Source organism: Phoenix dactylifera, unplaced genomic scaffold (assembly GCF_009389715.1).
Source record: "Phoenix dactylifera cultivar Barhee BC4 unplaced genomic scaffold, palm_55x_up_171113_PBpolish2nd_filt_p 001179F, whole genome shotgun sequence".
NCBI lineage: Eukaryota > Viridiplantae > Streptophyta > Magnoliopsida > Arecales > Arecaceae > Phoenix > Phoenix dactylifera.
Window position 1 is genome coordinate 118,986 of NW_024068516.1, and position 13,770 is coordinate 132,755.

At 40.1% G+C, this 13,770-nt stretch overlaps 1 protein-coding gene and 1 pseudogene across 1 annotated transcript; both read right to left on the minus strand.

The window, feature by feature from the left end:
• Positions 1-3,434: 3,434 nt before the first annotated feature.
• Positions 3,435-4,499, minus strand: LOC120108115 (myb/SANT-like DNA-binding domain-containing protein 4). The gene has a single exon (XM_039121675.1). It carries the CDS (start codon positions 4,241-4,243, stop codon positions 3,674-3,676), a length of 570 nt encoding a protein of 189 aa, XP_038977603.1. The 5' UTR covers positions 4,244-4,499; the 3' UTR covers positions 3,435-3,673.
• A 2,216-nt stretch (positions 4,500-6,715) lies between these two features.
• On the minus strand, positions 6,716-13,762 carry LOC120108116 (annotated as a pseudogene).
• Positions 13,763-13,770: the final 8 nt, after the last annotated feature.

The window sequence follows — 13,770 nt, forward strand, 5'->3', positions numbered from 1 at the left end:
TTAGAATATACAATTCTTCCCATTTCATGTTGCTTTCTTCTGACACCCAATAAGAACTTGTTTTAGTAATCATCCCCAAAAGAATTCCTAACGCACACAATATATAGCCACATTATTTTATCAATTAGAAGAATTTCTTTCCTTTGTTCAAGAACCATAAACTCGTAACCAGTTCAATGAATTCAGCTCATATCCCCCTTCAATCTTTCGAAACCTAAAACATCCAAATATCATATTATGAGAAACAATGCCCCATCTCATATTTTTCTTTGCAACATAATCTCGAAACACACACACACACACACACACACACACACACACAACAGAGAGAGAGAGAGAGAGAGAGAGGAGAGAGAGAGAGAGAGAGAGAGAGAGAGAAGAGCTGATCAAATTAGTTTTTCTCATCCATATAGCAGCGAGTGAGGCTTTTTTTAAACTTTCATTAAATATTGAAAAATATATAAAAATTCATTGTTCTAAGGCTACATAAAGACAAAATTGTCAATTCGCATAATGTTAACTAAAGCAATAGTTCATGCATAGCCTATGTAACCTAGATTCTCATGTCTAGCTCAAAGAATTTGTGACGGATATGTATCAGCAAATCAGAGACACGTCAGATACTTGGGTTCTTATTGAGCTCTTTGCTTGCAACTTTTACAAATTTCCATAAAGTAGGAAATTTTCAATAATTAGTGGATGTGACTGTAATCATGATAGAAGTGGGCTTTTATTGTTTTTAGAACATAGTCTGTAGGCATCCAAATACCTATGCAAAATATCATGGTTCTTGTCACGTTGAACTACGCAAAATACCTATTTGTTTTTAGAACATAGTCTGTAGGTATCCAAATACCTATGCAAAATATCATGGTTCTTGTCGCGTTGAACTAATTTTGGAAATCATATGCACAAAAAGAAAAAGAGTTTCCCTTGACATGTTTGATGAAAACCCTGAATCTCAAGCCAAACTACACGCAAACCAAACTCCACAAACTCAAGCATATCCAAAAGCAATATTCCAATTTTAATTGAACAAGCCAAAACCGCCAGGATTATATGATCCCTAACCTTCATCTCTCTCCTCCCTACCCTGCAAGAGCACATCATGCACAATCAGAATTTGCTGTACCCTTACAACTTAAAACCCTAAAACTTGAGGATAATACAAGCCTATGATTTTTCTGAATTCTAAGAATTGGTTTGTGACCATCCCTAAGTGGATGAAACAATTAACCAAAAGACAATCCTAGAAGCATTTCCATATACAATTGAGTCCCAACCATCCTGTTGGCCCTTCTAAGTTTCCAATCAACAAAACTAGAAAGCATTCATAGGTTTTTATTTATGCTAAACTGACAGTGGCTTCACTGATCTTTACTATTGCCTATCTAAGATCAGAAGATTTCTTGACCTAAGACTATAAATAGTAACCACTTCTTACCAAAAGCATCCATGCTTTCTTTGAATATACAATTCTTCCCATTTCATAGTTGCTTTCTTCCGACACCCAATGCTGCCTTGTTTTAGTAAATGTCCCAAAATGAATTGCTAAAGAACACAATATATAGCTAATTTATTTTATCAATTAGAAGAATATTTTTTTCTATTGTTCGAGAACCATAACCTTGCAGCCAGTTCAATGATTCAGCACATATCCCCTTCAATCCTTCACAACCTTAACATCCAATACCCTATTATGACAAGCAACGACTCTCATATTATGCTTTTGCAACATGATCTCCAACAAAAAAAAAAGGAAGAGAAAGAGAGAGAGAGAGCATATGATAAAACTAGTTTCTCTCATCCATATATTAGCAACTTAGCATTTTCAAACTTTCTTTAAATATTGAAAAGTATACAAAAGTTCATTTGTTCTAAGGCTACATAAAAACAATATTGTCAATCTGCATAATGTCAGCAAAAGCAATAATTCATGCATAGCCTATGTAACCTGGACTCTCATGTCTAGTAGGCCTGCTAACGAGCCGAGGCTCGGGCTCGTTTCGTTTCACAGAAGTTCGAGCTCAGGCTTGGGCTCGGTACCGAGCTCTGTATTGGGCTCGAGCTCGGGCTTGCTTGGCAAAGCAAAAGCTCGAGCTTGAGCTCGAGCTCGAGCTCGCCCGAGCTCGGAGTGTCTTTCTTTTCTTTGTGACATTCTATCAAGCATCTAACACTCACATACCTTTACTTGCGGCTCCCATGGAAGACCGGCCGACCGCGCCGGAGGATAAGGCTGTCCGTCGTCCAACGCCGGAGAAGAGAAAGGGAAGGTTGTCCGTCGTCCAGCGCCGGAGAAGAGCGCCACCAGTTCCGGAGGAGAGAAGCCGGGTGCTTTTTATTCTTCCCGAGGCCTCCTCTTCGTCAAGCCCCAAGCCCGCCCGCCGACGGTGCGAAGCGCCATTGCAAGCCTCTCTGTGCCTAGCATCGAACCACGACCGCCGACGCTCGGAGCCTTCTTGAGAACCCGTGCTTGGAGCTCGGCCTGAGTTGCTTTCTTGAGAACCCACCTCGCCGGTCCTGCAGTCGCCGGTGGTTGCCGGTGCCGTCTCCAAATGCCTTCTTCTACCTACGCCCTTCTCTCAATCTCTCTCTCTCCCTCTGAGTATCCCACCCATTTCTGACATAGAGGACATGGGCTTAGCCTCTCCTCGAGACAGACCACTGAGCTTAGTCTCGAGACCATCAACTCCCAGCTGTTCCCACCCACTTCTGATACAAGAGAAGTGACATTCCCCTACAAGTGTTGTCAGGCCATCTCTTCCGCTGCCACATCACATCATTCTGAAGGATCCGAGAGAGATCCAAATATTTGAAAAAAAAATTTGGTCGTGTTAAGTCACAAGCTCTGTTTGGGCTCGTGAGCTGCTCGGGTTCGAGCTCGGATTTAAACGGGCCTCATTTTGGGCTCAGGCTCGGGCTCGTTTAACTAACGAGCCGAGCTTTTGCCGAGCTCAAGCCGAGCTTTTACCGAGCCGAGCCCAAGCAGCTCGGCTCGTTAACAGGCCTAATGTCTAGTTCAAAGAATCTGTGTCAAACATGTATCAGCAAATTGGATACACATTGGACACATGGGTTCTTATCAAGTTCTTTTCTTGCAACTTCTCGCAACTGTGATTGTGATACATGTGGGTTTTTATTGTTTTTAGAACATAATGTGTAGGTATTCAAATAATTATGCAAAATATCATGGTTCTTGTAACTCTGAACTAATTTTAGAAATTATATGACAGACATGTATATCGAACTGCCTTAGCCTATAACATCTTTTCATTTTTTCCATTATACAATATTTAAAAAACTTTAAACATATTTAATTTAGTTTTTTTTTTTTTTTTTGCATGTCCTTGTATTCTGATTGTTTTTTCTCTTGCCAAGTTTGACACATGTCCAAATCTGATCTCAACGTCCATGTCCACGCGACACCATACATAGCCTTATCCAGACATATCGAACGCAAGCAATCCTTGTTTAACACATCATAAGATATGATCATCTCAAGTTATAACTTACATCTACAGTAATTGAAGAAGTCCACATGGTGAATTCAGAGAAAGCCACATGAAGTATAGCCTACCAATAATACCTCCCCAGCTGTACAGAAGAAACCTCAACAACAAAGGTGACGATCAATGCTTTAGAAATGCCAATGGTTAGTCTCAAGGACAAAATCTTAATGGACCCTTCCAAACTCCATCTGCTCCCGTCCTTGCTCTTCCTCTGTCCCAAAACCAGCAGACTCTAACGAGTCTCCAGACCTCTTGAAATGCAGCTCCAACTCCTTCTGCCTTGCCTGCATCCTCATTCGCTCGTTCTCAAGCATCAGTCTTTCATTCTCCAGCCTCGATCTCTCGATCTCCCTATCCTTCTTGCTGCTGAACCTCTGCCACTTGAACCTCTGCCTCTCTATTGCCAGAGCTTCAGTCTCAATGTCCAATCTCTCCTCCTCGAGTTGCAATGCCCGCATCCTCAACCACTTCCGCTGTTCTAATGGTGATCTCGTCGGGTCCTGAAGGACTGCATCGATTTCAGCAAGGAAACTCTCAAATCCCCCTCTCTCAACCTCTTCGCTCCCCTCTTCTTCATCCCCTTCATCATGATCTGCCTCATCCTCGTCCTCCTCCCCCTCCCCATCAACACACTGATTGCCATCTTTCGACAATGTGACGTGTGGTAGCGAACAGCTCTGCAAATTGATATCAGGACAATCAGGTATTTTCTGGCCGCTGTGGTACGCGCACATCTCCTTGTAAAAAAGATGTTTCGAGCTCAGGATCTTTCTCACGTCGCTCTTTGCTTTTTGGAGATGGGCATCGACTCCAAGCTTGCAGGATCATTGACGACAATGCAGGAGGTCCCGGGACCAAGGATATCGTTCAACCTCTTGTATCTTTTGTTCAGGTCATTGAACTTGTCCTCGCACTGCTGTGGCGAAACAAAGGCGCCATTTTCTTGCATCAGTAAGGATACCATCTTCCATTTTCCTTTCTTCTGGAATGCGGCCCGTGCTTCCTCTTCACAGCACCTGCCGTCCCATCCACGGGCCCTCATGAGCGCAGTCATCCCCGACGAAGGCGACGATCCGGATCAACAGCCGGACCACCTCGTCGGTCCACTTCATACGATGCCAAGGTGAGCCCTTTTTGCCCGATCCCGTGCCGGTCTGTTGCCCGTGGCCGTTCTCCTCGGCAGCGGCGGCGGCTGGGAGTTGGTCGTCATCGTCGCTGGTGGCGGCGGCGGTGGAGGAGGGGGAGATGCCCTTCCCGCGAGACGGGGGGTTCAGAGAAGCGGTGGCGGGGGTCGAAGAGGCCGGCGGCGAGCATTGGTTGAAGGTAGGGGAGGGGGTCGTGCGGCTGGGGGTGGTGGTGTACGGAAGGGTCGGCGGATGATCCAGCGAGAAAGCCGCTGCCAGTCATCGAATTATCCATGGCTTCCCCTCTTCCTCAGGGCCGGCTTACAGGCATTACCCAAAACCCCTAGAAATCGAAGAAGAAAAAACACCCAGAAACCCATCGATCCGAACAGCCGAGTCCGAAACGAAACCCTAGATTTCAGGAAAACAGGTTCAAAGAGATGAGAAACCTTATGGCTTTTGATCCAACGAGGCTAGGCTTTCGACGACGAGATGGACGAAAACGCGCGGTGCTTTGAGAGCTTGAACGCGTAAAAATGGAGACTCTTTGGCCGGAGGGTGCGGCGAGAAGAGAGACAGAGAGAAAGCGAGCGAGCTGCATGGATTGTTGCATAGAGACCGCATGGGCCCATTTGAGGGTCTGAAGGCAATAAACTTAGCAACCGCATGGTCGGAGCGGACCTAAAGTGAACCGTGAGCGGTTCGGTCGAAGCAGGTGCAAGAATCCGGTTTGGTCTATATGGAGCCGCTCGCCTTGAACCGAAACCACCATGGTCGCTTTGGATGAGAAGAATTGGATCTCACCGCATCAAGTCACTCGACAAAATGCTTGCAAATTAAGTTTCTCTGCCTTTGGCTCGACACGCTTCTCGTATTTATCTTTCTTAAATTACGTAATATGAGTACTGGAAGTCGGTTTTTGCATAAAAATATTTAATTATTAATTTTGTAAGAAAAATTAGATTTTTTTTTTCACAAAATAATATATAGTTAAGGATTTTCTAGATGGGTTTTGCCACTGACTCTCGCAATAAAGTGAGCAATGCATATTTACAAATACCCAATAAAATCCCCTTAAATATGGACCCGCTCTACAATCAATCAACAAGTAAAAAAAATAAATAAATCTTCTTTTTTGTTTTTACAAAGTTAATAATCAAATAGAAATTTATATGCAAAACCTATTGTTGTAAAAAAAGGTATTGCGTGAGTATCCAAGGAGATGGCATTTTACATGAACGAAACAAGGAAAGGAAAAAAAAATGAAACATGTTGTTAGTGTTCACTTCAAGATGAACCAAAAACAATCTAGCACAACTTTTGATTGTCATTCTTCTTCTTGTATTTTAATTTTATATTTCACTTATTTTTTAAAATATTTAATTAAAATTTTAAATTTCAATACCGAGCACCATTTAGCGCTTCCAAGAGAACGCCATGTTGCCTACTTTAATTTTCAATAATATATTTTTTATTTTGAATAAAATTATAATTAATATTCAAATATTTTAAGATTTTTTAACTTGATTGTGAAATGTATAGTAGTAGATCTGGGTTGAGTCTCGCTGCTCTCTTCTTTTCTCTCCCTTCTATCGTTACCCCTCTATTCCTCTGTTTCTCTCTTCGAAGTTGAAGTGTCTTAAACCCTCTAGAAATTAAAGCAGAGTTAGAGGAAAAATAAAAAACAAAAAGGCAAGATGGCCGAAAAGGCCTGTTTTCTTCCCAAAATAATAAAGCATATTATTTGGCTTGGTGATTAAGATATTCTTATTTAGATGCACCGTGATCAGACGTTTTTTTTTTAATCACACTGATTATTTGAAAATTTGATTGCTATTGATTTTGCTAGACATATTGCTGTCTGGTTGGCAGGTAGAAGCTATCAAACGAGATTTTAGGGATGGCAAATCCGAGCCATATCAAATAGTTCCAATGATAAAGTGCAAAGATTATTAGCATATAAAAAAATTGGAGAGGTACTGTTCACAATAAAAACAAAGAAAAAAATTTCCCAAACATGTTATTCAAGAAAAGTTAATGAAGCAACAGAAATCACAGCTCACATCAAATTAGAGAAAAACCTGGACTAACAGTTACAGCTGTTAGATCACAGAAAAATGATCGGTAACTTCTTGACCAACTTATTAAGTTTGATGCTACGATACAGATCAAAGCTAATACCAACTTTAGAAGAACTTGACGGACAGACACTTCAACTATAGCCACTAGTTCTTGTGACCGATCAGCAATTTCCAATCATGTTAATAGGAAAGCAAGGATGCATTGAGACAATGAGGGTATAACCTGCTGGACTAACAGCTATACTCATCTGATTCTTATAACAACGGCGAGGAATCTCGCAATCATGTTGTGGGGAAAGTTTGAATGATACAAAGAAGATGATAACTTAGACTGAACTGGAGTACTTCATCAGATCCCTGAACATCTTGGATATGCAACGGCTTCTTATACGACTGCAAGAGGAGAGAGGAGCAGACGACACTGAGTGATGAGGCTGCCATGCATGCCCCGGCAAGCCAAGGTGGCAGTTCGGATTCCAGTGAAAGGGAAGAGAACCCCCAGCAGCAACTGGCATGCCAAGTATATATGTACCCCAAGGCCCACATGTAATTAAGCTTGATTCTAGAAATTGTCTTCCTTGAGAGATCGATGGCAGTGATCAACATCTTCGAGGTTACTCTTCATTAAAACAACATCAGCAGCTTCAATAGCAATGGTCAGTGCGGCACCAATTGCCATACCGACATCAGCAGCAACCAATGCTGGTGAGTCATTAATCCCATCTCCCACCATTGCCACTGTCAATCCTTTCATCTGCAATGTGATACAGAAGCCTCTGACATGATTGGCCGTTGTATTCTATGGCATAAGTAACTAACTATTCTTGACACTATGTTTACTTCTATGTTTCTTGGGAAAAAAGGGGAAGAGGTTGCAGATGGTCATGAACTTTAGCTGTTTAATTAGTATCTTTCATTCATATATACCATAAAATCATGATGTTGGTGATTTTACTTGTTTTATGCAATTTTGGATTTATAATATCTTAACAAAAATTGAATACCACCGCTTTATAAGTAGAATGAAATTTCTCATTTTCCTTCCTCCCCATGTCATCCTTCTTATAAACTTCCTTTGTTAGCAATGTAACATCTCAAAATCTAAATTCTAACTGTTTAGAATGCATCAAGCAAAGGACAAAAGGGCAGAATAATGCATGTGGTAGAAACTCCTACAGTCTCAGTTAAGACTTAAACGAAAAAGAAAATGATAGCATTCAGCAAAGAGTAAAATGAAAAACCTTCTAACAAGTTGACACAGGCTGGGATGAAACCATATTGATATGGTGTTTTACCAGATAAATCAGTACACTAACCTGTCTCACCTTCAAATGACTTGGAAACTAGACTCAGAAAGTTTACGCAGATAGTTCAGCAAGGATGTTTATTTTTCTATTGAGTTAGAACTTGTTGAATTGGTTTAACTAGTTCAATTAATCTAGTTGTAGCAGACTAATTATTATCATCTGTGATATTCCTCTTCTAGATTCTTCCATGTCATATTATAGAGAAACAGAGAACCGGTGTAACGACAGATGACAGAAAAGTAATATCTAGTTCACCAGCCATAGCTCTGCTGGTTGGTGACCATCTCCATTTGAGAGAGGTCCTAAGGTTCGAACCCTGGTGACGATGTCCCCACTGTTTTTCTTAAAAAAAAGAATATTCAACTAAGCATGCAAAATTTGGATTGGAAGAGTAAAGGTTATAAAACCAGATCAATATTTTAAGCTTACCTGCAGCTCTTTAATTTTTTCCCGCTTTCCACTGGATCTGTTTTCAGCAAACACTGTACTTATTCCAAGCTCCCTTGCCTATCACACTTGGCGGTAGCCCATTATCACCAGTTACCATAATGCTTGAGATGCTCATGTGAATTTAGAAATGAGATCACATGTCCAGCCTCGGGCTTCAAGGGATCAGACACGGCAAAAGCTCCACAAATCATACCATCGACAGCAACCAGCACACAGGTCCTCGCTAAATTTTCAGCGTCTGACATATAGTCTTGAAACCTCGGGAGACTTACTGGGACTTGGAAGGCAAGCATGAGCCTCTTGTTCCCACCAGAACCATTTTACCACCAATATATGCACTAACACCTGCACCAGGATGCACCTCAAAGTCCTTCGCTTCTACTGTTGTGATCATTGTAAGACCCATACAGCTGGTGAAGCTTCTTTGCATGCCCCACCACAGCCTTTGCTAAAAGGGTGCTCACTGTTAGCCTGACAAAAGTAACATAAAATGCCAAGGAAATTTTATGGGATGTCTCCCAAAGAGACAAGTGCTAAGAAACATTGATCCAGGTATTCTGAAGAAATCACAAGTTCATCCTGAACTAAAAAAGGTTCCAGTGCAACCCTGCAGTAGCAAACAGACAGATAATCCTGGATACAATACAATTATCCACTATAAGTATCTGGAAGAACTATATATTGCTTTAAAAAGGCTAACCTCTGCAGCAGAAGCCAAGTTACAGAACTCCTGTAGTGGCATATTTGTGAAGATTTTTGTGTGAACTACAGCAGGTTTCCCGACAGTCAGTGTTCCAGTCTTATCAAATACGACAGTTTTCACCTGTATTAATGAAGAATGTCAGATAATCATCAGTCTCACCATTAATAGCATCACCAAAATCTGGATCAAACAATTAGAACTAATACCACAGCATGATAACCAAAGAGAAACCACAGCAGTTTTGTCTTACTTGCCTTGTGTGCTTTCTCAAGTGCATTACCACCCTTGATAAGGACCCCTTGAGAAGCTCCTTTTCCAGTGGCAACCATAACAGCTGTTGGTGTTGCTAGTCCTAGAGCACATGGGCAGGCAACCACTAATACTGAAATCCCAAACTGTAGAGCAAGCTCAAAACCATCCATGGCCTTCGGAATCCAACTCCGTGGTAAAAGGTGAGCTTCTCCAGGAATGAACCAGCCAAGCCAAGTAAGAAATGCAGCCACCACAACCTTATAAAATATAAAGTAAAAATAGAAAGGGTTAGAAAAGAGATCATCATCCAAATACTCCTCTCAGCAGTATCAGTATGCAGATCAAACTTCATAAAGTGTTACAAATCTAGGATTTGTAAGCCAGCTTAGATCTGCCGCCAAGTGGAAGAAAAGTTTCCACAAAGCACTAGTGCAATACTTATGGGTTTTATGTTGCACAGGAGCAGCTCAAGCATAGTAAATTTCTTCACAGATTTGTATCATCTGTATCCACATGAATACATGCTCTTAAAGCCTACATGTACTAAATGTCGAAGATTACAAAGATAGGACCAAAGATTAGGGCTCTGCCCACTTCCCGCAGAAAACATTCCAAATTAGGAAAAGATCCACTTACAAATATCAAATTAGAACAAGTTAACCTAAAGGGGTTTATAACTGTAAATAACAATCAGTATTATAACTATAAATAGCTATTAGTCTTATAACAGCAAAAAACAATTTTACTGAGAGTTATTGATCGGATGCTTGTATAGCAGAAGATAATCAAATAAGGAACATACAGTTGGAACAAGAATCTTGAAATCTTGTCAGCTAATTTCTGCACAGGAGCTCTTGCGAGTTGAGCAGCTTCCACCAGCTGAACTATTTGTGACAAAGCAGTGTCAGACCCAACATGAGTGGCCTTAACTAGTATGCACCCATTCTCATTCACGGTACTCCAATAACCTGCTTGCAATATGTAGGCAAGAGAGTATTTAGAATACAAGAAGCTTGCAAACTATGACAATAGTAACAAGTTTACTAGGATGAAACCTTGTCTCCTGGTCTCTTAGCAATAGCCTTTGCTTCTCCAGTAATCATGCTCTCATTCACATGGCTCTGACCTTTTATAACATTCCATCAACTGGGACTTTTGCACCAGGAACAATCTTGATCACGTCATTTCGTTGTAGTAACTGGGTGCTGATCTCAGTCTCTGAGATGACATTCCCATCCCCATTCATATTTAGCAGAAAAGCTGTCTCAGGAGCAAGGTCTGTCAGTTTCGCCAAAGCATCTGATGTCTTACCCTTTGCCATCACCTCCAAATATTTTCCCAGCAGAATAAAGATATCAACATAGCACTGGTTTCAAAGAAATCCTGTCCTTCAAATGATCGTGAGGTTGATGCTTTTATAACAATATACACAGAGTAGAAGTAAGCGGCATTAGTTCCCAATGCAACAAGAACATCCATGTTAGAGGAGCCTCGTTTCAAAGCATGATAAGATCCAATGTAGAATCTGCAACAATTGCCACATACAAAATATGCATTAGCAATTGCAACAAAACTAGAATACAATTAATTAATGTGAAATATTAATTAATGTTGTTCATACTTGGCAATTTAAGTTTGTAAACATAAATGATAGAAAGATATAAAAAAGAATAGGGGGAGAAGACTTCTACCAAGTACTAACAAGAAATAACTAGTAATCAATAAAGCACCTCCTCTCTCCCCCCAAACTGAAGTTGACTAATGGGAAACAGTAAAAATTTTAGAAGCAATAAATAAGGACAAAATCACATTGAATCAGAAGCCATGTATCTGAATTAAATATGAGTTAATCAATATGAAAACCCTCTCTTAATGAAAATTAAGTATCATCACAAGAGTATATTAAGTGGCAGCAGACAACAATTACAGTGTTGGTAATGATGGTGGAAATCATATCAGCTAATGAGGGCACCAACAATGATTACAACATGGAAGAAACTAGTGTAATATTCAGAATCATACCTCCAGCCAATTATGAACTGCACTGGAGTGCAAAGGACCCATCTTAGAAAAATTCCAGTAGTAAGATTGTTGTATAGCTTATAGCTTAACCAGTCACCCAATAGGAGAAAGCATAGGAAGTACCATAGAGAAACAAGAACTGGAATCGAAAACAGGCAACTCCAAAGAAACAGGTTCTTGTAAGCCCTAATTTCCTGATGACGTTCTGTTTCTCTACGCCTTGAAGGAGTATGCAACCTTGCATTAAAGAAGTTAGGGCCTTGACCAGTTTCTTCAATGCACCGAATGAGTGATCTTGGACCAGTGAGATCAGGGTCATAGGCCACAGTTACTTTCTGACCCATTGGATCTATTTCAACATGGTTTACACCTTCAGTTGCTTCAAGGGATGACTGGATGAGGATGGCATCTTCTGGAGAACGGAGACCTTCAAGTTTCAGATGAACTTTATTTAAATCATCTCCAGAGCTAATAAGGTCCGCACCAAACCTGCATCTTCAATAGCCTCAATTAGGTGATCAGAATCAGTTACGTTGGGATCAAAGTGGATCTTGGCTTCTTCAAGGGCAAGGCCAACAACAGCTTTTTTAACTCCATCAACCATGAGAAGTGCTCGTTCAACAGACTCTGAGCAGCTTGTGCATGCCATTCCTTTGATTCGAAGAAGACATACACAAATCTCTTGTTCAGGAAATTCATCAACTTCATAATTTAAGTCTTCTATGGCTTCTTTAATTGTTTTTGCCTGAAGACAGAATCCAGATTTCATATAAAGAATACATATTGAAATTATTAATGGGATAGAAACTAAGAGCAATCTAACTGAACATGTTTTAACAGAGTCTAGAAACGATAGGATTTAAAATATATCACCAAACAGAAGCAACCAGGTGCCTCTCCTAGCTTGAAGTTTTTATCTTTTTTGTTTTTTGAACTTTATACTGACTATGTTTCTGATTGTTCAATTAGTTTGCTAAAACAGCAGACAACAACACAATTGACAAATCAACTTATCTTTCAGCAGCTCTGCTCGATGCTCTTTTTAGTAGACATAGTCCAGCCCTAATCAATGAGCAAATTTTCATATTCATACTAGTGGTTTAGAGATTATGTAGTATTAGAAAGTACACATGCATAAAAATTTGAACTGAACTTTAACAGATTGAGCATAGGATTTCTAGGCCACATGCACCAGATATTCCTAAAAGTGAAACTTTTGAGTAGAAACTTTGGTAAGAGTTCTCTATGGGTAAGCAAATCTTCATATTCATTGAGTAAAATTTTTGTATCCACGTGAAAAAGCGAGTACAAAAGAGCATCTTCATGCATGATATAAAATTTAAACCAATAAAATATGGGATTCTGGTGTGCAGGTACCTGATGGTTTCATATCACCAAAACTTTTAAGGAAAAAAGTTAGTAGGAATTTTTTATGAATAATTCCAATATGCACTATGTAGGCAAGAAGAAACTTCTTGCACTGGTGGTCAAGCATGATCACAGCCAAACATGTTCACAGTTGAAAAGCAATGCAAAAATCTGTTAAATGTGGATTCTAGGCCAGTTAACCATGTATCAAAAATTTCGAAAAAATATACTACGAAATTCTGTCCTTCGAATATTAAAATCAATAAACGCTAAAATGGACAGACCATTGAACAGCATATTTAAGAAAATCATAGAAGTTCTCATTCGTTTCACGCTCTTCAGCATTACTGCAGACTTCATTATCTAATAAAATAAAATTCATTTTCCCCAGATGCTTGCTATTAACATTCATAAGCATATCAACAAATAGTAAGGTAAAGCTAGGTTGGACAGTTAGATTATAACCAAATCCATCATGAACTGAATTTTGGTCAAACCATTCAAGGGTATGTCCATGAGGAAAACCCGAGACCTTATACTGCATTGGGTTAAGGTTTAGAAAAGCTGGAACCAACCCACATCAAACCTAATATTTAAATCGTCAAGGCAAATCACAGCCCAGATTAGACAGGGCCTCGCAAGCAAGCAGACTTCCATATAACCAAACTCAATCACAAGAGTTCAAATTCAACATTATGGCGCAATATAAGATTACCATACTCACAGTTGTAGACAAAAATTGTCATTTACAGTATTGAGACCCATTAATAAAAGTTATTAGCTGACTCACATTGATAAATTCTGGTCTGTATCTGATTACAGCCTGGCCTTGAATTGGTGACACTGAGATGCTCTCAATTCCTTTCATATTCCCAATAGCAGATTCTATGGACACGACACAAGAAGCACATTTAATTCCTCTGATCTGAACATGACCTTCCTGGGTATTTCTTC